At 40.4% G+C, this 26,170-nt stretch overlaps 1 protein-coding gene across 1 annotated transcript in view; it reads left to right on the top strand.

Moving 5' to 3' along the window:
- The first annotated feature begins 1,283 nt into the window (after window positions 1–1,283).
- Window positions 1,284–26,170, top strand: part of RABEP1 (rabaptin, RAB GTPase binding effector protein 1) — a 53,608-nt gene continuing 28,721 nt past the window's right edge. The window contains exons 1-4 of the mRNA XM_052802866.1: window positions 1,284–1,455; window positions 20,383–20,511; window positions 22,670–22,873; window positions 24,125–24,285. Of these exons, the coding sequence (XP_052658826.1) occupies window positions 1,422–1,455; window positions 20,383–20,511; window positions 22,670–22,873; window positions 24,125–24,285 (528 nt within the window). The 5' untranslated portion in view covers window positions 1,284–1,421. The remainder of the gene's footprint in view (window positions 1,456–20,382; window positions 20,512–22,669; window positions 22,874–24,124; window positions 24,286–26,170) is intronic.

A 26,170-nucleotide genomic window follows, 5' to 3' on the forward strand; every position in this document is an offset into this window, starting at 1 on the left:
AGATACTTAGTCCTTTGATCATTTGTCACTAAGCCAGCAATTCTGTGAGCAATCAGCAGTTCCATGTTCTCCAAACAGCCATGAAAAGAAAGCCCTACATGTCTCAAGTTGGGAACACTGAAAAGTTAAGTCTTTAGTTTAAGCCTGCTTTTTACAACAGCAAAGACTGAGAAGATTTACCTCAACTGATCAAAATGGGCAAAATGTAAAGGAATAATTTTCAAAGACTCCCTATTTCAAGTTTGCATTTGGTTTAACTGGGCAAAAATTCAATACAAAATGTAGAACCCCATGCCTTGCCATACCATGCATTTTGATACCAAGGCGTGAAAAACTGTGTCAACAAGTGAGATTCAGTTTAAAAATGACCGATTTTTAGGGTAGGCAAGCCATAAGAAAGGCTAGCCGTAAGAGATCCTGCCCTTGACAGGACTTGGTATCTTACTCTCCACTCCAACTCTGCTTTCTGTAATTTTACAGGCGCTCAAAGGATGAAACCCTACTTTTTTTACTGGTAAAACCCTGGAATTTAGACACGATCTCCCAGTTAGGTGGAAGGATTAATACCCTCCTCCATCAACACAGACCAATGTACCATGGGTGGTGAGGAAGCAATCCAGTGCCTGGACAGGCTCCTTCTGCCACCCAGCCTGGTCGCACCTGCTCCCCTCCCTGCATTATACGACAGAATGGTATTTTGTTGGTGTCACTTACACCAATTCCCTGAATAATAAATACTAACGATCCTTTCAAGCTAGCCTAACCGCGAGCAGCCCCGGGGATGTTTCCCCGGCCCGGGGGAGGGCCTCGCTGCGGCCCGGGAGTCCAGCCGGGCTCGCTGGCGAGGCCGAGGGAACAGGCCGGGCGGAGGGGGCAGGCGGCGGCTCGGCCTGCGACCGGGCGCCGGGGCGAACTCGGGGCGGCGGGAACGCCGTCGGGCGCCTTCAGCCCCACCTTCTCCTCCGTCGGCCCGCCGCCGCCCCGGCCCTGCCCGTCCCGGGCAGAGGTTTCGGCCCCGCTCCCGCCGGAGCCGGCTCTGCCTCCCCTCTCGGCCGTTGGGTGACAAAACACCCCAGCGTGGGGCCGGGCGGCGGCAGCCGGCCCGGGAGCAGCCACCCTGCCCCTGCCCCTACCCCTGCCCCTGCCCCTGCCGCGGATGCGGCGGCCAGCGCGGCCCCAGCCCTCCCAGCCCCGGTGGCGGCAGCCGGTCCCGTGGTCTCACCGTGGGCGCCTGCGCGGCGCTCCTCCTCCTCCTCCTCCTCCTGCCGCCGGCGGCCGCTGTCAGGATGAGGCGGAGGAGGCGGAGGCCCAGGCCGGCAGCTCCCGTCTCTCGCCGGGGCCCCCTGGCGTAGCGGTTCCCGCTCCGACGCCGCGGCTGGAGGCGGAGGAGGCCGCGGCGGCGCCGCCCGCCCGCCGGAGCCATGGCCCAGCCCGGCCCGAGCCCCCCGACGGACGGTAAAGGGGGAGGCGGCCTCGCTCCGCGGAGCCGGGCGGCCGCGGCCTGCCCAGCCCCGGGCTCGCCTGCGGAACCGCGCCGGCCGGGGGGCGGGAAGGGGGGTGGGGGTGGGGATGGGGATGGGGGGCGGCAGCGGCCTGGGGCGAGGCGGCCTGGCCGGGCCGCGATGGTGGGTGGTGACGGCGGCGGGGAGGTGGGATCCGCCGGGACAGGGTGCGTGGGGCAGCGGCGGGGGCAGGCGCGAAGGGGAGACCTGCGGAGAGGCCTGTGGGACCAGGAGGGAGCCGTGCCCGGACGGTGGCGGGGCGGTGGGAGCCGCCGTGTGAGGGGAGGGCGGGCGGTGGGCGCCCAGGAGGGAGCTTGGCTGGGAGAGGTGGGTCGGGAAGGCCTTGCGAGGAGGAAAGGGGTCATGGCAGGTGGTTATTTGTCTGTAAATGTGCCTAATGTGGAGCAAGGGCGGCTCCCCAGCGCGCACAAGGAGGGAGGATAATGCTTCAGAGGACGCGCTGCTCGCCGCTGCCAGGAAAGGGGCTCTCAGCCTGGGCGTGCGGTGGGACGAGGAAGGCCTCCCTTCCTGGGGAAGAGGGGGCCGCGGGAGGGGAGGAAAAGGGGGACGATGCTTGCGTCCAGGTAGACATTTCTCGGCCGGGCAGGACTCCGTCATTGATTTGGCCACGGCAGGTGATGTAGGGCTGAACTCGACGTGTGTGTGCGGTGAAAAGGCACTTCCAGAGGTTGAGGTCAGGATACGTGGCGTGGGCAGTTCGTTCCTGTGCTGGAGAAGACAAAGAAAATGACATCTCTCGAGATGGTATTTACCTGTGCAGGAGGAAGCTAAGCTTTCCCTGAAGGTTTTTGTTATGGAAAGGTTACTTGTTTCTGGTTTGGGAGGAATTACGGACAAGGAAGTGTTTTTTCCCTTGGAATGGGTTGCAGAACTGTATGCATATAGGTAATGCTTAGCTTGGAAGGTGGCATTGGAGGGTCAATGTTTGCCATATGGGATGTACAGGAAGGGGTGAGAGAGCAAGAAATTTAAGTTGAGGCTGTTCGTAATGTAGAAATAGGAGGACTAGAGAGATGTGCAGAATCTTGAAGGACAGGTGCTCACCCAGCCATGGGGCTATGCCAGAACTCTCTTTTTTTAGAGAGCAGATGAGTTTCCCTGGGAAAGCACTCTGTTAGAAAAGGGCAATGATATATTCTTAATTATGCATATCTAGGGAATTGTGTGGGCTTTTTGGTTTTTTTTTCTTTTTGGTGGAGTTAAATGAGAAAGTGCTTATCCTCAGGGATTTCAGTCTACCTTTTCAATGTTTTAATGATGAAGGTGCACAGATTGTGGGTTTTTTCCTACGTTAAGGTCAATGATTGCATGCTCGTTCTTTTAGAGCACTAAGGGGAAGGTGAATTTACTTGCTGTCATGCTTGTAAGATTGGTGTTGGTATGGGTTGCTTTTGTGTACTTTCTGGTGAATAACCATTGTTTATTGTTCTTTAGCCTTTTCTTCTGAGAGCTACAGAACAACTTCCAACAAATTTTCTGCTTGGCTCTTGCAGACTATTTGACTGCGGGTGTGCAGTGGAACTGCACTGTACAAATGTTTGCTGCCTCTTGACCAGGAAAGGTAGTTGTGTGTTAGTAGTATATTAGAATTTCCAAGTTGGATAGATTTTTTTGTTGTTGTTGTTATTTAAAAAGAAGGCAAAAAGGTGCAAGTAAAATTTAGTAATTTGGTAGGTTGATGAAGTCTTTCTTGTAGGAGGTACGGACTGCTGTCTTTCTCATGCTTTCTAGCTGTGGGAAGATGAGGATGCTGTAAATAAGGCACGTGGCGGGGGGGAACTGGCTGCAAGTTGGATGGATTCTGAAAGTGGTTGCTGTGTTCTCACACTAAAGAATTAGAGCTCCTAAAATGGCTCCTCTCCCCATCCTCCTTTGGCAGTAATAGGACCAGTTTGGGGGTTTTTTACCCACTTTGATTACTATACTATTGTTCTCATGTGTGTTGGTTTTATTTTTAAGTAACTTGCCAAAAGTGTGCCCTAAAACTTCTCCATTCTATTTTAATGTAGAGAAAATATATTAAAGAAAGGAATTATTTAATATTTTTAGTTGCTTGCACTGAATTTATTGCTAAAAGGAGTAGTGTAACCTCTGATTTAAGATTACATGTAACAAAATAGAACTGGATTAGTATGTTCCCCTAAGGAAAAATAATGGCTTTTTATAATTGCTTGTATTGATTATAAATACCTTATGCATTCTTTATTTGTGCAAGACACATCAGGTATGTTTGGGTATTTTTGAAAGCAAGTATAAAAGAACTACTATTTCTACTGTAGTAGAAATAACATACATGGAACAACATGAGAGGAATATAATATAGAATGTATATTCTATTCTAATGCCCATACTAAAATGGGCCCAAGAAGAGGGGAAGGAATAGCACAAAGAAATAGGAAAAGAATGGACGTCAGGTCCTACCCTGTTTTTGTACTTTGGCTTCGTATAGACGTTAATAACCCTCTATTTCTTTTGTGGGGGATAATAGAGTTTCCATATGATAACAATCACAGAAAGGCTAAGTGCAGAGTCCTTTGGCTGCTGGTGTAGCTTTGTGCACTGTGCTGTGAACTGTTAGTTAATAATGTCAACCTGTGTTGCAATTAGATGTGTGCTTCTTATTGAGCCTGGTCAAGGTGCTTTTTTTTTTTTTTGATATTTTAATTAATGTGTGTTGTCTAGATTGCATGACTGGAACAGTAATGCCCTATTTTTCCAAATATTTTTATTTTTGAAGTTGGTGTGCTCTCAGCCTCCCTGGGTTTAACTCAGATCTGGATGCTTGCTGTCTCTGAAAATAAGGTTACCAAACAAAACATTTTGGCATATTTATTCCTTATCAGAATGCTCAGACTTTAGTATTATTCCTCTTCTCGTATCTGGAAAATGCTTCAATGAAGAAACTGCAGTTACATAAAACACTAATTCTTCAAGACTAAAATTAATTACAATGATATGCAAATTATTAAACTGTTTTTACTGCACTAGTAAACTTAAACCATTAGTACAGTCAGACTGATAAATAGCATATCTGTTGATATTATTCTGTGATAAAGGAAACTGTTAATGGCATAGTCTATCAAATATTTCGGTAAGAATTTGCCAGCAGAAAGAATTAATACAGTATTGAAGTAACTTGTTCTTAGCCCTGTGCTTAGGCCAGTAAAAATGGTGTCCTTTTTTTGTGGTCGGAGATTATGCCAGCTCTCAGTGGAGAGAACTGCTCAGCTCTATATAGAAGATTGGAGGATGTTGCCATATTGATTTTAGTACCACTAGCAGTGCCATGAGCTGCATTGTTTCCCTGTGGCAATAATATGGGATCCTTGCAAGAGCTGAGACTTGCTGTCGCCGTGCTTACCACATATCCCAGAGGCTGAGCATTGTTAGTGGAGGGGTCTGGGATGTCATGTAGAAAATTAAGTAACAAAACTTAAGCCTTAGACGCTTTTACCCGTCTAGTTATTTTCCTTATAAGTATCACTTTTAAATGAAATTGAAGTATCTAAAAATGCTATTACTCATCTCAAAAGCTAGGTGTGGTTGATAGGGGACTGGTTTTGAGTGCTGAACTTCAGCTCTCTGTGGTTGATGTAACTGTCAAATGTTAAACTCTTTTCTCTTGGGGCATAACTTCAAAATTGTTGGTACTTTCCAAGAGCCAAAAAGTTTCTTCCCTCACTTTCATTTTGCTTGATCTTTATTTTATTATTATTTAATAGTTACTAATATTACTAAACAAGTATATTTTTAATTAAAACCCTCAAACATTCACACTTCTTGTTTTTTTAAGCTGTATGTTTTTCTATGTCAATTCAGTGGACAAATCTGGGATTTGGCTTCAAAAGCAAAACAGACACCTTGAACGTATTGATCTGCTCAGCAGGTCAGTTTGCTCCAGAGTGGAAATACTCACATTCAGGGTGTCTGTTTTTCTGTTGAAGCCGAGTTCCAAATGCCTCCATTTTGAAAAACACCATGATCCTGATCTTTATAATTAGCTGTTGACTCGCCTGAAGGCGCAATGAATATACTTTAAGACATGGACTGACTCCCTCTAGCATTTTGGACACTGGAAAATATAAATTCTTTGTCCATTTCTGTTGCTTCTTGGTCACCTCACCATCGTCACAGAGAAGATGGCCTTAGTAAATGTTTTCTTGCCTTTCTGGCCTGGTGCCTCAGGATGCTTAGTTGCTTTCCCATAGCCCTTTGTGGGTGGAGCGGATTCCCACTGTGGAACTAGTTTGTGTGTGCTCCCTTGAAAGTGATTGAAGAAGGAATTTTGTTTTAAAACTTTAAAGAAGCTAAAACAAACAATGTCTCTCAGCATGGGAGTGGACCAAATCCCATAGGCTTCAGAACGTGTGATGGCTGAATGGCAGGCTTCCTGGGTTTTCACTTCAGGCACTTTATTAAAAAATACTTCTAAGATGTGAAGCTTTCTATATTACATTTAGGTATTTTATTACATTTGGTATTTTTCTAAAATCAAAGTATGTAGTTTTAAAAAAAAAAAAAAACAACACAAAACCAAAAAAACAAAAACCCATGAGGTTATGGCTTTACTCTGACTGAAGTCTTCCAAGATAAGGACTGGTAACATTGATATGCAGCACTTACTAAGCACACTTCTAAACAGTCTCTGACAGCGAGGTTGGAAAAAAAGACGACTAGCTATAAATGCCATTGTGTGTGTATATTTAAGAGGAACATCTTTCACTCCAAAGGTCTAGTGCTTCTGAGCGGTTCATAGTCTTTACTTGCAGAATTGTTTCTAGTATCTGATTAGTGGCGTCTGAGTTAATGGTACTAGCCTCTGCAAGTTATTCTATAAATAGTGTAAGCATTGTGTAATTTTAGTCGTGGTATATAGTCAGTTAAGCATGATGATTAATTATCACTGGAAAAATTTAAATCATTTGATATCTTTATATAAATTGACATAGGAAGAACAAGTGAGTAACCTACCCTTAGTTAATATTTCTGTGTCTTTCAGAAAGAAGAGCATTGCTTTTTAGCTCTTCACTGAAATATACCTGGTGCTTGAGAAAACTTCTGGGTTGTCCTGTTGCTTCGTTAGCAGTGCCTATAGTACCTTAAGAATGCAGAACTGCAGCATGACTGCTAATATAGTGAGGAATTGCTGTTTATTTTATTTATTTTTTTCCATTCATGACTGCTTCTGTCAGCCATGACTCCTGTTGGCATTCAGCTGACTTGAGCTTCTTCTCTCCTTCCTGTCGCCATCCTATGCCTGTCTTCCCTGGCCTGACTCCTGCAGATACAACGAAGAGGAAAAATAAAAGCTTTTGAATCACTCTTCACATCTGTTTCCATCTTCCCTGGCAATTTCTGCTTCCACACAGTTAAGCGGCAGAAATGTGGCCTTACTTGACCTTTGGTCACAGATTTTTCCTCTCTGGTCAAAGAGCCAGTCATTTGACCTTGTCTTAGGCAACTACTGCTCTTCAGCTAATCCTCTGGTTTCCTCAGTCCTCCTTCCCAGCCATCACCTCATCTTTAAATATTGCTGTCCCTCTCGCAGGCCTTTTGCAACCGCTGGTCTGTGGGTGTCCTGTGCACCTTGCCCTTGTTTTGGCTGCTCTGGTCTTTGCTTGCTCTGCTCTGCAGTTAGCACGCCCTCACTCTCTGTTTCCTCCATGCCTCCATTCTTCTTCTAGAGAAAATCGCATGACCGTACAAACTTCCTCTGTGAAAAATGTCTTTTCCAAACAGCAGTGCTCCCTAGCTGTGTTGAATCTTAGCTTGTTTGCTGTTTTTTTTAATATCTTTTTCTTTATTTAAGATCTCTCCAGTTTCTTTTACTGGGAAGGGAAGATCTTCCCGTGCTTCACTCTTGGTATAGAGCAAGTACTCATCTGCTTTTCAACCCTGCCTTATACATGTTCAGGTTCATAGTGTTTTCTCGGAATAGGTAATAGTATTTTGCAGGCAACAAACTTCAGTTACTCACCTATTTGACATGAGGTTGGCTGACATCTAATTCTTTAATACCTTGGTATCTTTATTTGTAAACCAAAGCAGTTAAGTGCCTCACAGATTGTGAAAATTAATTGCTGGAAGTTAACTTATGCCTCTTGGAAAGGTAGAAAAATATGAGTTCCATCTCCTGGCTATCAGAGCAGTTCTGAAAGTTGGTATCAGTAGAGAGCAGGGCAGGAAACCCGCACTGCTGCGATTTGCTTGTTTTGTTCTGTGTGCAGTGAAGAGCCCTGTCTTGTCTGGTGTGTCTGGCAGTGCTAAGAACTGAAAAATAGCTAAGATCTTAAAAAAATCCAAACAAACAAGCAAAAAAAACCCTCAGCCTGATTTAGTTACTTAATAAACAGAGGAGCCTTGCCTTACTGTGGTGAGTCACACCGAGAGAAGAAATTTGAATTTGGGTGGGATTTTTTTATTAATATTTATCTTCTTGTTATATTTTGTGGTTTCTGAAAATGTTTCTTAGTAAAACTATGGAGCAAAAATGCAATAACAGATAGAAGTTGTATATGGCAAAGTGAATCAGAATCAATAGTTGAAAGACAACAGAAGCATTAACCATGTGGTGCTCCAGAGGGAATGACCTGTAGGTGAGAGAAAAGGATTAACTGAGGATCAAACCAAACCAGCTTTGTTGATTATATTGGTGTTGCCCATGCCTTTAAGGAAGTGACCTGAATAGACTGTATGTTTTTTATTGCATCTTTTGTGGATACATGTTTTTAACTTACAGATAATTGCAACAAGACTTGAAATGCTATTTAAATGGCAACAAAAGAGAGAAATACGAAAAACAAAAGAAGAGCGAGCTCTATTTCACCATTTTTGTCTAAGTGTTTCCATGTATAACTGTTTACCTACCACACCCATGCCTTGGTAGGGTAACCTTTTTTTATTTGCATGGGTGGTCACCATTAAAATACTCCCCAACAGAAGTGATTTTTGCGTTATATTTTAATCTATGCTACATCAGCGCTATGCAAAATGATTAGACTAGCACCATGGTTGGTTGCTTTAAAAAAAAAAAAAGATACAGTAACTTGCAAACAGTAACTTTGATACAACCACAGAGTATAAAACAGTCCTTAAATCAATATTTTTAGTGTCATTGGCTTAATCTACATTGGAAGAAACACAGATGAGTGCTAGAAGTTATTGCACAAGCAATAATTATGTTAACCATCCACTACAGATTTTCACGTCTGGTACCCTTTACAAAAATTGTCTTTCCTAAGGCCTACTGAAGTTCATATTAGACTCCTATTGACTTCAGACAGAGGAATTGAAACATTCATCTTACATTAACGGTGGTCTGTGCCAAAATCACTGTGATATAATTTAGCTGTGGTGTTACTTGGTTTATTTTAGTGAAATATGAAGCATAAATTTGGCTCTGTTAGTTCAAATCATCTGACAAACTGGCATCTTTATGTCATATGCTACATCTTTTAAGTTTTCTTGTAAAGATTGGTTTCAAATAAGGTTTTCTTAATTGTCAGCTCGTAATGTCTGTTTATATCTTCCTCCTTGTGCTGTATCTAGAGATCTGTGCTAAATTAATGGGAAAGCAATTAGCCAAACTCTGGATTCTGTGCTTGACTGACGCTTCTAGCTGTGAACATATTATAGCTGTCTGTCTGGTCTTCACAGCTTCTGTTTGAGTTTTAGATGAAACTGGAGATAAAGATGCTAAATCTCTAAACGGTGTAGAAACTCCTGATGTTACAAAGGTTACATTCATTTGAGGCACCGAGGCTTACATTTAGCAGGAACGGTTGTAATAGCACATTATAGGATTTAATCTAACTGCAGTTTTGTACTAGCATATTTACTTTCAAGAGTAAATGTGAGCCTAACCTTATTCTGGAATACAAATGTTTTCTGATATATTTTTATCTACAGCTCTAGGTTTTGTACCAGTGTAAACGGATCTATACTGGAGACACACCTTCAGTTGCATTTGTTCAATACTTGTGTGTATACAAACACTGATGGGATATCTGAGCTTTGGAATTTGCTTTCTGATACAAATTAAGTTTGTAAGCTTCCCCTAGAGAGTCTGAATGGAAATCGGGGTTTGAGGAAGGTCATTTATCACTTACAAATGACAGTCATCAAGTCTTAAGAAGTAAGTTCTGCTGCATGACTACACCAATGTCAGTTGCAACAAGGGAGAGTGCAGGACAGAAGGAAGGCCAGGCTATTTCTTTTGGCAAGCAGCATGCACTTAGGTTTAAACTGATTATCAAACTGTACCCATAGGCTGTGGTTTTGTGTTACAGCTAAGCCAGTCTAGAAGGTTGCTGCTGCTGAAAGGAGTGATCCTGCTCTCTTCTTCCTGCTTCCGCAATTGTGTTCCCATCATTTCCTTTGTGCCAGCTCTGTGCACCCATCGCTGAGCCAGTTCAGCTCAGTCACCCAGTTGAGAACTACTTACTGCTGGATTAATGAGTATGATTTAGCGAAAGACCTGATGAGCATTAGAGCTGGCATAAAGGAAGGGGTGGAGACCACACAGTAGTAATATGAGTGTCCAAGGGTATAGTTCAGACTCTTTTTTTCCCCCAGTTTAAACCAGTCTACATCCTTGCTGTCATGTTTGTGCCAGTTCTGGTATATGCTCGGCCAAGTGATAAGCGTGATCAGGGACCTGGTTTGGCTGAAAATTGGTTTGACTCGCTCCCCTCCCACCCCCAACTTTTTGCTGTATCACTTCTCTGATCCTGTCACTGTACAGCCTCAAAGGCTCTTGTAGCATGGTGAGGATAAAAGGCATGTGTGGTCAGGGTGATGTGGGAGTACTGAGTTACCCTTTTAGATGACCACCAGTACTTAAGTTGACTTAAAATGATCATAACTGCAGGCTTAGTAAAGTCTTCATGTTCTGTATAGCTTATACCCCAAGCATATTTAAAAATTTTTGAAAATTTCATGCTGCAGGAGGATTTTCTTCCATTTTAACTGTTCAGGAATTCATTTGGTTGACAAGTGGTGGCAAAAATTATGAATATATAGAATGATGGCAGTGTTTTCTGTCAAGAAATAGATTATAGAGGCTTGGGGGAGTAGCATTCTCTTGTTCTTGGGGAAAACTATTAAATTGCTGTAGAAACCTTCCTCCAAATGATAGGAACTGCATCCTGTTCCTTATCAAATAAAGATGTTAATCATCTTTTATTATTTGTCATACTGTATTTATCACCACATTGTCTCCATAAATATATCTGGCAACAATATTCTCCAGGCCATTTATTAAGATTTATGTCCTTTAAGTGGCTACTCTAAGGCACCATGTTTTCATGCCTGCAACCTGCTTTTCTGACAACTAACACTTTTAAATTACTATTCCTTGAAACTAAGTCTTCACCTTTCCCTTTCTCAGTTTATTCTGTCTACCAATTTGAGTGGCCAAATTATGTAGGAAGGGATAGGAAACCACAGACGGAAAGAAATCTGGTGTTAACTCCCTTTTGTGGTGCTTGGTCACATTCATAACTCTTGGGTTATGGATGAATTACTGCTATTTCTGAAGCTTTTCTGGTACCCGGAGAAGTACAGTAGTGCTGTCTGGTAGCTGCACATGTAGAAGTGAGTTTGCACACTATTATTGATTGTCAGCTTTTGAAAATGTCCACAAAGATGCTGATTTGCTTTAAATGGCAGTCTCATACCTGTAGCAGTGGTAAACTAGAGAAGCCGTTGCCTATATAAATTTCACAAACAGTGACTTCTTTTTGGTTTTCTCTGCATTAATTTTTTTGGTTATGTGCTTATCTCTCCAACTGAATATTTCACTTTTGTTACCTTCCTTTTGAATTTTTAAGTGTATTAGGTCATCATTAATTTGTTCTTTCTGCTCAGAAATTGGGAAGCAGAGTATTTGGGGTGGTCTGTAGCCTGAATGCTCTCAAAGCTACACCTCAATTGTTGTCACTATGACAAATGGTAAGACAGCATGAGATCTCAGACTAGTGGTATCTGGGGGAATTTTTGAATTAATGGAATGGTTTTGGTTTATATATTAAATTACTTCATCAAAGAGAACAATGCAGTAGGGTTGTTTTGGTGTGTTTTTTTTCTTTCCCCTGAGAGCTGAGTCATACTTTATTCACTTTTTTCACCAAAAGAGGAAAGCCTTTAATAAATCTGTAGGTGAAGTGATAAACTTATTATAATGAGTTAAAGGGGGTTTTTTTCCGCCTCCCACTGAAAATGAGTCAGCAATTATATTATCTTGAAACAAAATCAGTACTGAGTTTGTTGTCTGGGTTTAGCAAATGTTGATATTTTAAGAAAACATTTATACTAGTGGTGTTCAGAGTGATAAATTGTGTAAGTGGTCTCCTGTATAGTGAAGTGCGTGTCACAATCTCTCCCTAAATATCTGTCAATCTGAAATATTCCTATTTGATCAGAACAGCAGATTTCTGATGGTTTATTAAAACAGACAATATCCTCAATTTAAATTTTGTTTTTCTTGCAAGGCAAGATCCACTGAAAACCTCACTGTCAAGTGTAATTGCCACATGAAGTAGTTTAATCCTATTCTGAATTTTGTGGTTATATCATAAAAATGATGAGATGCGGTAGCGTGGAAAAGCTTGGCAGAAGCATTTCTGCATAAATACGAAGACTCATTGATATTTTCAGGTTTGCTTCAGTAAGGAAGAATTAAGCGACTTGACATTTTGGGGGGACTTGCTTTAAACTACTGTGAAAGGTGAATAGGTGGCTCTGCTGGAGGTCTTGTTACAGGCTGAAGGACCCTCCTCTGTATGTCTGCTTAAAATACCTTATGTTGAATGTTTAGCTTACCAGTTATTGAGGTAGGCTCAGACTGATGAAATAAAAGGAGTGGTGCATCTGTTTGACAGATGCATTGTTTAAGCTTAGATGTATTAAGTGCTCGAAAAGCTTTGCCAAGGGGGATCAAGTCAGGCTGTGACTGCAGGGTATGTAGATCTACCTAGGCTAGCTTTGAGCTGATAGTGGTGTAATCGTAGCAGCAATGACACTGAGTGCAAGCTGTGAACCCTTTTAGAGAAATCTGACCAATATGGATACTTAATCTTCGCTGAGTTTTGTGCTGCCATCACCATGCTCTTGTTTGCTCAAGCAGTGACTAGTTTGAGTAAATGTACACAGCCTGTAGAGTAAATAAACCCGTCATAAACCCAAGAAGTCATCGAGCTTTTTTCCTGCTTTTAAAAATTGATCCTCTTGTAAAGAGCGGTTATAAAAATGAAAAATGGTTAAAGCAAGGGGAATAAGATACAAGCACTGAGAGAGCAGTGAAAATGCTGATGATTGTAATGAGATTGGTAGCTCAGTTCTCTCCATTTTGTGTCGCTATAAATGAATTCAAAGTGTCTGTGTTCACCAGACTGTAGTTTGCCGTTGACTTTTGAAATACTCTGATATGCATTCAAGCTTACCAGCACTGCATTTCTGAGAAGATTCACTGATGGTAGCATTAGGATGCAGCCAAAATGCTTTCTATAGGATACCATCTATTGTGATGTCCAGTTGACTATTCCAACACTATGGTTCATCCACTGCTGCCCTATTTAAGTTATCACTGAATTGATGAGGGACAAAGCGTGATTGATCCTCTTGAAAAAATGTGAACAAACAGTGTTTTCTTGAAATTTTATGAGGGATTGTTCTCCCACCAAAACATCACTGGCGGCAATGAAAACTAATGATGGCAAAACCTCTCACCAACTCATCGAGTTGAAACTTCTGTGGAGAAAATTAAGCGTGTGCACAAAACTGAGAGGTCTGATGGCAATGCTAGTTAAACAGTGAAGGAAAGAACCAGCTACTATGATAAGGGATGTAGGAAAAGCCAGGCTATAGTAATGGAAGTGGGGGACTGTCCTTGGGAAGAAATGGTGCTTTTAGCAAACGAAAGGTAAATTGCTGGAAAAAAATTCAAGCCCACTTCTGTCAACGTGGACATAGTTGATTAGTATGATTAGTTGCATTCCTGTGATACTTGATGTGAGTGAACACTGTTCCATTGCAGTCTAATATAAATAATGTTTAACTAAGCATAAATGTAAAACTAGACTTAAGTTACCTGGGGCCAGAATGACTAAATGTGTAGAAGAGGTGAGGAGCATTACTCATCACATGAAGTGGGCTTATCAAAACTGGGAGGAAGTCAGGTCTGATTCCTCTTTACTGAGTACAAATGGAGTGTCAGGGGATGGAGCTTTGGACCCCAGAACAGCAACTGCCTGGGTTTGTGTCCAAGAAAGAAGATGAGGGAGGCAGTAACAAAGCAAGGAAGTAGTTAACATATCGTGAGCGCTGTGAAAAAGGAGAAAAAGTGGGAAGCGGAAGTGGAAAAAAATGGGGAAGGAGAAACAGTATGTTGGCTTTTTTCCATGTAATTATGCGTGAAGATGTTTGCTGTTTAAACATACTTTGGGAAGAATACAGTAAAAATGGTTGCACATCAAAGATACAGGACAATATGTTGTCTTACTGACAAGTACTAAGTGACATTTTTGGTATTGGTGTTTGACCTGAACCTGGAAATGCTCTCTCATACATTTGCCAGCTGTACAGTTCTGCATCGATTTAAACCAGCAGCACCAGATGTAACTTTGGTGCTGATCTTGAATAATGCTTTATAGTGAATAGCAGCTACCCAGGAACAAGATCTTTAGAGATGATGCACATGTGAAATGCAAGCAACTCGTGTAAAATGCCATGAAGATGGTTATATAAACAGCTACGCAAGTTTTTACAATACCATGTCAAACATTACTTAGTTGTTATTGCTATTCAACTATGCAGGATTAATTAAGCCATTTAAAGGACCTGTGTTTTCTCTTCCATAATACAATCAAGAAGAGAACAAAAACAAAGGGAAGATAATCTTCCCATTTATTCAAACACCTCCTTTTCTTTATATTTTAATTATTTTAACTTGGTGGCAGCTTTTTCTTTTTTCTGAGATCCTTAATGTAGCATGTCATACAGTGCTTAACATAAAAAAGGAAAATAAAGAGTAGGAATAGGCAATACTGAGACCACAAGTTATAGTGGAAAGGTATGTGTCAGTCATTCAACTTCAATGAAAAAATAACACTACTTTCAAACTTTAATAGTATATTGCAAACTTCCACTTGTTAATATAGTATTTATAATGTGGTTAGATGTTTGTAACATGCAGTACTCAGTTGAATATTTTTGATCCTGCAGTTATTGATTTACTGCAATAAAGAAAAAGGTATTGTAACAGATATGATGCAGCAAGGCTCAATTCTTCATCGTGATATCTGCATTTGTCAGCAACACTAAGTTTTTATGTATATAGCATTAAATTTGTACTGGATTGTTTGCCTGTGAGTGTTTAGTCAATAGAGGACAAATTGTAGATGTCAAATAGCCTTCAACTGTACAATAAACTAGAAATTGTTGGATGAATGCAATGTCTCAGAAAGCCATGCTGCCCAAAATGGGGAACTGCCTAACAGTTACTTCTGCAGAACTACTGGTGGCAATATTGGCAAGCAACAGCATGTCTTCCATTGCACATCTGCAAGTTAGAATCTCCCCCCCCCTTTTTTTTTTTCCTCTTCTGTAGCTTAGTTATCATCATTGCATTCAGTGAAGTACTCCAGAAAGGAGAGGTGTGACAATCCAAAAGGATTTGTTGCCACTCTGAAAATGAAGGTGGTGAGGGAGAAGTCTGATGTAGTTCTCTGTCCTCAGATAAATCTTAGAGAAGTGTATGCTGACCAGTAAGCTTTAGTCATTTGTCCAGGTAAATAAAACGCTTGATGCTTCCAAATGCAAGTTTGGGAAAAGCAAATAATTCTTTTCTTCCTCTTTTTTTTCTTCAGTTTGGTCTGCTGCTGCTGAATATCTGTGTGTAAGGGCGAATTTTGTTCCTTGGAAATGAAGCAACCTCCATTTCATAAGTCAGGAATTATTTCTGTTTGATGTGCTTATTAAAAGAACCATAATCCATTCCTTTACTTCAGGGTGCCTGTTACAGAACAACTGTATTGGAGTGTATTTTAAGAATGTGGGAGTTTGGGGGGTTGTTTTGTTGGTTTTGGTTTTTTTAAATCCTTTTTGAAGAAAATAAAGAAAAGCTTTTTGCAGTCTAAATACACGTCCTAATGGCAGACTCTTAGATTAAAAATTTATATAGTAATGTAATTGTTGTTCCAATGTGATGTCATGATAGATGAAAATTAGTACTCTTAGGAAATAAGCATGAAGAAAAATGGGTAGCCATATATTTTTATTTCTCCTTACTTCTGTCTCAAGCAATCATGACAGGAAAAGAAAGAGGTGGAAAATGACAGAAGTATGACAGAAGTGGGTTTTGGTTTTTTTTGTCTCCAGAAAGTTTATTGTATATATAGGGGTGTTTTTTCTGATCTGTTTTTCATATTTCAGCTATGTAGGACTGAACTTTTGATGTCATGTTTGACACTTTAAATATCAAGTAGAAAGCTTTGTGGCATTAATTTTATAAATAGACCTAGTACTCAAAAATAGTCTTATTGATAATCAGCTTTGTCTGTCTTAGTTCTGGAATGGTCACTACATGTTTGTGTAACTGGAAACTTTGTCATACATAAAATTTAATCCTTTTGGGAGCTGATCTATGGAACAGCATTTAAGTAATTAGCCAATAAGAAATGTATGTTTGTTCCTGTGTTTTCCTTTAATTGAAATTTTGCTGTGTAGTGGGTTAAGAGAAAGTTATATATTTTTCACTAGAGTTTTTCTTTGTGTACTCCAATAATTTCACGGTTCCTCTGTAAATTGATGACTCCACTCTGAAATGAATTTTGCTGCCCTTCTTTTGAATTCTTCTACCTGGTTAAGCCACATAATAGCATGCGCTGTACTTTGCTATAAAGTTAGTGTTAAACAGGGAGATTGTGATCCCTGCATCTGACCTGAAGTGTCTGCAAAATCTGTGTTGTTCATTAGAAACAAAGCTAGTAACTTAATTGGCATGTCTTAACTGTGTCATCAGTAGTCTATTTGCCCTAATATGCTGGGGAAAAAAGTGTGATTTACAGCTAATAAATTGTTGGCCAAAGGGACTTCTTGTTTGTTTTTCAGTTTGGCATATCAATTTTAATTTAAATTCTTCTCAGTGCTATTTCAGGAGTTAACAAAATGGGTCTTCAGGGTTTTTGTTTGTTTCTTGATGAGTTAGGGCCCTAATTAGAGAATTAGCTCTTCCACACTACTGCTCTTAAGAAATACAGCATGTTCTGTGCCTGTTCTCATCTCATGTGTAACACAAGATCTGATTTCAGTCAGGCGTAGCTCCAGCAGAACTCACCATCTATCGGGCTTTGTTTACTATATATTTCATCGGTGTTGTTAAACATTGATAGCTGCATTTCTGTGCATGGAAACAGGAGCACAGGGACAGTGAATCTGGCAAATTAATGAATACTGTCACCGCAAAATATATGTTTTGGTTTGGGGATTTTTTTTTTTTTTAAGTTGATAGCCTATGATGACAAATAAAAAGTTTTCTTTTTCAGCTCTGTTACAGACCTGGGTGAGTTGGACCTAAATTCAGAGCAAGAAGCTAGCTATAAATGATAGAGGCCCAACTGAAAATCTATGAATGAGTCCATTTCCTGCCATTGACTTCAGTGCATGTCCAGGCGGACTTTAATCTGTGTCACGTAGCCGGTGGGTACCTGCATCAGGCAGTTCAGATTTGGGGTCACGCTTTCATTTTGGAAGGTGGAGTGTCTGTATGGCTATCATACAAATCATACCCCCAGAGAAGAAAATAATTTTTTTGTAAACTGAATCACTTACACTTAGTAGAAAGGAGGTAGTTGTCATGCTGTCTTAGAAAATAAACCTTCTTTTGCATTTACTTTTTATGCACCTGCGTTTTAGGGGGTTGATGTGTTGCATAGCTTATTGTCCTCAAGTTCATGTGCCTTCTATCACTGCAGTGTGGATATGCTAAGGTCTGTCCTGAGCCATATACATAGCACAGGTGGTAAAAACATTTTAAGCTTAGTATCTGAATAGAAAGAATGATGTTAATGCACAGTTGCAGTGATGCATGACTTGCAGTTGAGATCTTAAACTGCTCATTTTTTTGAATGCCTACAGCTGGTCCTGACAGCTGCCAGAGCTCTGTTGTGGTGGGGGTTGATTATTTATTTATTTATTATTTTTTACTTATAACCGCCAGGCTGCAGAAAGGGTGAATACTGTAAAGTTGTAAATATTTAAATTGCATTTCCTGCTTGGTGACTCTGCCATCCCTCTTTCTGTTTGGGCCAGAGGATTTTAAAAGGGTGAGTCTGTTGTTTCTCCAGCTTAAAGCGCTTGAACTTTCTGCTCTTGTGGTGATCTCTCGTCCTTCCATCCTCAGCAGAAGCACCTCTCACCTCTAGAAGAAATACGACTGGGTTGCTTTGCACAACAGCTTTCTGATGAGAGCAGTAGCACAGCTGCTACTGTCTCTCTGCAAAAGAAAGATGGAAAGGGAAACAAGTAAACAAGGAGTGCTTGAGTCTTGGCGGGGGGGTGTTGACTGATGTCTGCAGTTGATTTGTTAACTTTCAGAATTAGTAATTTTAGAATTAAACATTTTTTTGTATGGCTGTCAAACAGTGTTTGTAAGGTGAGCAATGTCCAGATTCCTCCTTGTTTTGATTTGAATGTGTGCGTGTGGCTTCAGGCCTCCTGGCCGGTAACTGCAGATGCAGAGCTGCCTGGCTGGACCTGTGGGGCTTAGCGACCTGCCCTTAACCGAGGCTTACAGCTCACTTAGGCTTTAGTGCCTCTAATAGTTTCCTTTCAAGAGCTGAAACTGTGAGATCAAAACCACCTCCTTAGAGCCAAGCATCGCTTTTCGTTCCTCAGAGGTGTGAAGCAGGCGTTGCTGCACAGGGGCCCTGGCCAGGGCCAGCAAGCGAGCTCCTCTCCCCCCGGGCTGCGGGAAGCAGCTTTGCTGGCAGCATCACCCTCTCTCAGAAGTCAGCGGGGAGTGGAAATGTAGGGAAACCCTTTCCCTTTGGAAGACTTCAGCAAGACATCAAAGGCGACTCTTGAGCCTTAGGAAGAGTTTCGCTACCTGGGCCTGGCTTCATGTGTGCTATTTCTTTCCTGGTTTTGATCCAGCTGCTTTCCTAACTCACTTAAAGCTTTGCACTCAGCATGTTGTCTTTGCTACAGGTTCCCTTTGTTTTCTGAGAATAGTCCTGTGCAGTTGGCTTTGCACTATCCAGGTATGGGTTGCCGGCCAGAAAAACTGATGTGTTGATATGTAAGGTGATAAAAAAACAAAATGAGGTTTTCAATAAAAAAGCAACATAAACATTTCTTTCGTCCTGTATCTGCATATACCTTTTATCTGACATAGAGTTGAACAGATTAAGTGCTGTATTTTGTAACACCATAAGCCCTCATAATCAGCAATCAGTAAAACATACCTGTGCTTTTAAAAGGTCCTTTTGTTTGTGTCTGCTCGTACTCTAAGTCATCTGGTACTAAAAAGAAATATAACTCACCCAATCTCAATGGCATGGACCATCTGGTGTTTTACCACTGTAAGCTCTAGATCTGATTCCAGCTGTTTGTAAGGATAAATGTTTGCTGCTGAAGTCATGTAGCCTTTGTACTGTGTTTTCACTACTTGCTTTTGGTGGGAAGCGGGTTGGGTGTGATAAGTAAGCACTTCTGATGGATCAATATTGTATGTATCTAGTCTGTGCTGTATAGAGGCTATAACTGAAAAGAAGTGATTCAGCTTTGCATAACAGTTGGAACATGTCCATAAAATGCTTTTGCAGAACAGATAGAGAATTGTGTAGAGAAACATTATTTGCCCAGTGCATTGCAGCATGGAGATGGATTTTGTTCTAGCTCATCTGTCTTTTGTTTCTGTTTCATATTTGAATTCTGAGGTGTGCAATATGAAGCTGTCTGGCACCTAAACCAGACCTATACTTCTTGAGGTGCAGAGAAGTTAAGATTGCACTTGAAGGTGAATATTACATGATCTTTATAGCATCATACAATGGTATTGTGTTTTTTCCAATAATAACCATATAGTAACAATCTTTAGGTGCTTTGTGGACTTCCTACAGTTCCCTCTTTTGTTGCACCACCAGATCAACTGCTAATGTGGTAAATACTGGAAAATAGTGTGATGTGTGTGCGCCCTTGAGGATTTTTACCTGCTGGAAACGAGGAGAGTTTGATCTTATGATCAGTTATTTCTCTATAGATTGTGGCCATCTTCTGGCAAACTTCTCTGTAGTCTGCTTTACCTTCTTTTGGTGAACATGCAGAACTGAAGACGGGAAAGATAATGGCATCTAATTTTTAGCTTACAGGGTTTTTCTGTGCTTTAGTTGTTAGCTGAGCAGCTGTCACTTTGTTTTCTTTGACCATAGCCTTTGAGAACTTGGAGCTTTGTTGCTCAGCCTTCAGACACTGTTCCTGTGCCTCGTGACTAAATTCCCAGTCTTTTGGAAAGAAGCACCAATAGAAATAATTCTGGTGCTGGTTTTTTTCCGTTTCTTCCTTCATTGTATATAGAAAATTGTGGTTTTCTTTGAGAAATTGATTGTTTTCTACGGAATTCCCTGCCACATGCACCTCTAGTGCTGTGAAGTTGTCTAATTACAATTTGGTGCTACAGTCTAGAAAACTTATCTTCCTTTGTTGCTTAAAGGACTCTCACTAGTTGCCCTGGTATATCATGGGGCAACATCTGAGCTAATGAGTAAAGATATTTTTAAAAGAATAAGCCCCAAACCTCAAACTTGCAGAATGGGATGCCTTCACTGTTAGTGACATACCTTATCTTCTGTTTTATTTTTAGTTGCTCTTCTACAGCGAGTAGCAGAATTGGAAAAGGTCAATGCAGAATTTCTGCGCACAAAGCAGCAACTTGAGCAAGAATTTAATCAAAAGAGAGCAAAATTTAAGGAGTTATACTTGGCTAAGGAAGGTAAGTTCTCAATTCTTGGAATTATTCTGAAGTTTATAAAACTTCATCTTCAGTTAATCCCCATATGAAGAATAACCTTTGTAATGCCAACTACTACTCCCCATTTACCCATGCACACCACATGCTTTTTTTTTTAGTTAAGGATAATTAGGATTTAAGGGGGTTTTCTGCTGGGATAGTTGACTGCATATTCAGCGTGGCTAGTGGGTTAAGCCGTTGTTGTCTGATTTGCCAAAAATGGAAAAATGACAGTAGTCTTTTAAACAGATATAATAACAGAAGAGACAAGCAGAGAGTAAAATTCAGTAGGTGGCTATTTAGCTTCCTAGAATGAATTTTTAGAATTAAATTTAAAGATTTGCCTGCCTGGTTAGAAGTTAGCAGAGCAACTTGATGTACACTCAGAAACACCGCCACTGAGTTTTAATTCTAACTTTCTGAAGTCATGGTGTGCTTGTTCTCTCTGAACAGCAGCTGATCTGGTAAGTGGAAAGGCATAGTCTAGATAGTGTGCTGTTTGCACTTTGTGGCTAGCTTTTTTTATGTAGTATTAATTTGTCTTAAATTTCCATCTGAGGTAGAATGTAAGCAGACAAACATTATAAAAGTTTTAATACCAGCCAAGGGCATCTATTTCAATAACATTCTTTATAGGAAAATTCGAACCATATGAGCTCAAATATCTGATGAAGATTTGGAGAGTAGAGATAGCTCTTGTTCTGAGAGCAAAATTGATTTATTTCTAATCCTGATGATTTTCCTGTCCTTAACATATGAAAGTAGAGCCAAAAAATAATGCATTAAGACTGCAGCTGCTTCTATAAGCTTATAAGGGCAGAAATACAACAGGCATAATGAAGATCAGATCATACAGAAGGCCTGTTTCTTTGTATTTCTAGAAGCTGGATGAAAGGAAATTTAAGATACAAGACACTACTGATGAGATCAGCAATAATTCTCCCTTTTCAGAACAGTTGAAAAATAGAAAATATAAATAGTGATGAGGGGAAAAAAAAAAATATCCAGGTTTCACATGTACTGAAGTGAAAGGATACCAGAGGAGAATATACAAGCAATTACTTTTCTTTTCTCTCCCCCCCCCCCACCCCCGCCAAAGCTTTTTTGCCCTCCCTGTTCTCCAAGAGCCTTTCCTAAATGTACATTGGGACTGTTGCAACCCATCCTTAATACTGTCATTTGAGAACTAAGTTATATAAATGCCACAGGATCTTGTTTTTTTTTACATGAGGATTAATGCCCTTTTGAGTACCCGATTAGTTCTGGGTTCCATATTCTCTATCAAGGGGTAAAGTGTTGGGCACCAGGATTGATTAAGCTTTTTGGTATTGAGGGAAATACATGGAGATAGCTTGGTGTTTGTTGTACACTGGCCAGACGTTTCTGCTAAAAGTGATTGCCACTGAAATAAGCTATGTGGGCATAAAACTATATTTTGTGTTAGTGCTTTTGGAATTAATTGTATAATATATATATATCTTCCAGAGCTTTTTGCTTCAGATTAACTGAAAACTCAGGAGGATAATGTAAAATTGGTTTAATTTCTGTTTATAGTTGCAACAATTAGAGAAGTAGTGGATGTTCCATTGAATGTATCCCTTTTTTTAGTAGAAGCTCAGTTTTAGCAAAGCCATGGTAAAGAGCAAATTAGGCTGCATAGTTTTCTTACATGGGCTCCATGTAGTGGTCACAGAGTGTTTCTGTTCAAGGAAGTGTTCTATCCAAATTCAGGACCAAGTTGGTGCCAAAAATGGGGGAAGAACTGGCTTCCTGTCTGTTCTTATCTGTTCCAGATTCTTTACCAGAATGAGTTAAATAATAACAAACTAATTAAAAGCACAGTTCACTTTCATCAGGTATATCGATTCATAGGTTATATCTACAGTGTCTGCTTTGTGGCTGCATCCATGAGAAGGTACTTTTTTAATAAAAGGCAAGGGCAAGCAAAGTCAAGAAATAATATTCCCTAAAGATACCTGCTAACATTTGTTCGGTTGTTATGGGTAGATGCTTTAATATCAGTGCTTCCTTCACCCAGTTGTTAGAGCACTGTTCTTTGCCATAGCAACAATGGATACTTTGATTGAAGTACAGATTGAATTTATTAATCAAGCTAAATGTAAATAATACTTCTTTTCAGAGGACCTGAAAAGACAAAATGCAGTGCTCCAAGCAGCCCAGGATGATCTGGGACAACTGCGGACCCAGCTGATGGAAGCCCATGCTGAAATGGAGAACATCAAAGCTATAGCTACTGTATCTGAGAATACAAAGCAGGAAGCTATCGATGAGGTGAAGAGACAGTGGCAAGAAGAAGTAGCTTCACTACAAGCTATTATGAAAGGTAACAACCTGGCAAGCTGCTACCACTAAGATCAGACACCTCTTTAGTATGCGTTTAGTGATTTGTGCCTGCCCTTGCACAGGATATGGATAGCTGCTTTTCATGGCTTGGCAAAACTGGGCTACAGAAGTGACGGATGAAGTGTAGTTCCTAAGTTTGTGAAAAGGAGCTTGGTGATTCTTTTCTGTTAATATGAGGATAGAATTTAGAAGGAATCTTGGAAATGGGAGCTCCCACATATATGCAAAGCATTTTTGTGATACTTCATCCTTCCATGAAGATGAGTATAATGCATGTAATTTGACAAGTCTGAAAACAGCTTTAGACTGACAGCATGATTCTCTTTTCTTCTGTGTAAACATAGTTCTGCTGTCAGACAGTTCAGTGTCCCTCCAGTACCATCACATGGACTTTTCCTCAGGCTAGTGACTGAACATGCATCGGTTGTGGGTCTTTTTTTTTTTTTGTCTTCTTTATAGTTCTGAGATAATATTTGTTATGTTTGCATGTCGCACAGCTGTTGATGTTTCTGAGACAAACTATGTGCAAGGAACAACATGCAGGATGTAAACTGGGGACAAACTGTTGCCATAACTGGCTGTTTTCTTAAAGGTTCGCAAACAGGATTCACAGTATCCTGAGCCCACAGCCTGTTGGCTGGCAGGAGTTTTTCCATCACCTGATTATGCTTTTCCCCCAGAGAAGACAAATCTTCATGTATATTCAGTACACAAATTTCTGTTTATTTATGATCTACAGAGATACATGAAGCTAGATGAAGGCTCAGTTGTGCCAGCTGCTGTCTATATGTAAACAAAGACAGCCCCTTACCTGAAGGGGTAGTAGTAATAATAGGGAAATGAAAGCTATGTGAGAAGTTCTAGTTCCTTTGCGTTTTGGAGTAGATAAGTAGGGTTTTGGAAGTTTGTATGTGCTTGGAGGTACAAAATATGCTGCCAAATAGGATGTTAGACATGTACGTTATTTTGAAATTAGGAGTTAGATGGTTTGGGGGCTTGTTTGTCTGTGTTCTAGTGATGGTACAAATTGAGATGCAGTTCCTTTGGATGTTTTGCTTAATGTAGTTGGGTTTTGGGAGAAGAGTCAAAGGGAAGAGAGAGGAAGGAAGAGTTCACTGTTGTCCTAGTTTTGATCAATTATGATAAATCACTGACTGGTTAGAGATGGAGTTGCTAAAGCTCTGTTTTTTAACTTACATGGAAAATAAGTTTCGAAAATGCTGTTTTGTAGAGACTGTTCGTGACTATGAGCTCCAGTATCATCACAGGTTGGAGCAAGAGCGAGCTCAGTGGAATCAATATCGAGAAAATGTGGAACGTGAAATAGCTGAGTTAAGAAGGCGATTGTCTGAAGGTCAAGAGGAAGAAAACCTAGAAAATGAAATGAAAAAGGTACATCGAAATCTAGTTCTTCAATTTCTGTTTCAAGATACACTTGTGTTGTTATGCATGAGTTCATTTCTACGGCCTGCTATAATTCCTCAGAAATACACATAGCCTCATTCTGCCAACTTTCAGCTCTTTGTTCATGGAAGTCATCATGACCTAATCCTGCATTTGACTCCATAAAGGTATTGTACCTGATTATGTGGATTCAGTAAGAGGATTGCACCTGAGAAGATGGTAAGGTTTGGCCTTCAGCTTGTAAAAGCAGGAGGCCTTGTGAAGTCTCTTGTCATAACGTCAAATGAGCTCAAGTAAAGCCCCTTTTAGATTTTTCTGGATTGACTGCAGATTTATAGTTTCCTTTACACTTCTGCACCTTTATTCCTTTTCTCAGATCTTACAAACTTCTTTTGAGGTTTTTAATGGGCACTGTATCTAAAATGTCTTTCGTCTTTCTTTAAGGTAAGCCATGTTTGTGCAACACAGTACTACTGGCTTCCTAGGAAATACAGAACCTTGCTGTCACAAAACAACAGGCTCTAGATGATGAAAGATATTTGCCCTGGAGCTTGGAAAGATTTTGTTGTTGATCAAAGATCTGTGACTTAGAAGAGTTTATAGAAGTAGATTGAGGTGCCTTGTGTTCAGTTTGGATTTTTTTTTTTTTTTGAGTTTGAAGATTTGGTGTATTTCTCTTTCAGGCAGGAGGGAAACTGAATCTGTTGTAACAGATGAATGTTTTAAAATCTTGTTTATCATATTGTAAAAACTTGCATTTAAGTGCATTTGTCTTCTCAGCAGGCTTACAGTAGTCTTCACGGTATTCTAAGACAATTTTAGTGTAATAAATGATCCTATATTCGATAAAAGAATAGACTAACATCTGATAATCTGCCACATCACTGCATTTCCTTGTTTCTGCTTGCTGTCAACAGAAGAAATGCAGTATTGCATATCACAGACATTCCAAATAATAAGTATTTTACCTATTTTTACTATGTTGTAACAAGCAATCAGTATAGTGTTGCAAATTGGAATTCTTTTCCTGAGACTTGTAAAGAGATTCTTGAATGTTGCTAGTTGCAGTTGCATAACTGCTGTTTGGTATTCAGTTAGACTGCTCTTCATATACTCCTGATTTATAAAGGTAGGAGTCATAGTAAAGCCTATTTGCCAATGTTCTGACTACAGAATTACTGCCACTGGAGTTTTAAGACATAAACTGTTTTTAAGAGAAGGTTTTAGCCCTATTAAGAGAAAAAAGACTTTGGTCGAAGCTGGAAGGAAGGTTCAAAATTGAATCAGTGTGGTGAATCTTGTAGAAACAACCCAGAAGATGCAGAGTTCATAGTGCAGAAGTCCCGGCAGCGCATTACCAACAAACTGCCAATAAGAATTTTCGGAAAGCGATCTCTCTTGACTGAGAGAGTCTTTGCAATAACTAAAATCTCAGCCCTTTTATTTTTTTAATCTGAATGTACTGATCATGTAACAGTTGAAGTTGCAAGTAGCTCAAATGACAGTGCAGCTCACCTACGCTTAGTGGCTTTACTATGTGCAAGTTAGCATTTAGAAGTTTAGTATAGCAGATAAATAGCATTTTCAACTATACTCCTTTAAAAGGGAAATAAATATCCCTTGTGATCCTAAAGGACAAGGTGATTGGTTTATTAATCTCTGATTAATATGAGCTTGGAAAGCTTTATAGGCCTGTAAAGCAGAGGAACATGTACTTTATGTAATAGGAGGGGGAGGGGGAAATGCGGTCTTCAGAGTGCGGCTTGAAATAATTGCTTAAACTGCTTTGCATGGGTTTTTTAATCTTCTTTGCCATCAAACCTGTGAGTTTTTTCCTCAAGGAGACTAAGTAGTAGACCACAATTAGGAAAAG

The sequence above is a fragment of the Harpia harpyja genome, chromosome 12 (assembly GCF_026419915.1).
Source record: "Harpia harpyja isolate bHarHar1 chromosome 12, bHarHar1 primary haplotype, whole genome shotgun sequence".
Classification (NCBI taxonomy): domain Eukaryota; kingdom Metazoa; phylum Chordata; class Aves; order Accipitriformes; family Accipitridae; genus Harpia; species Harpia harpyja.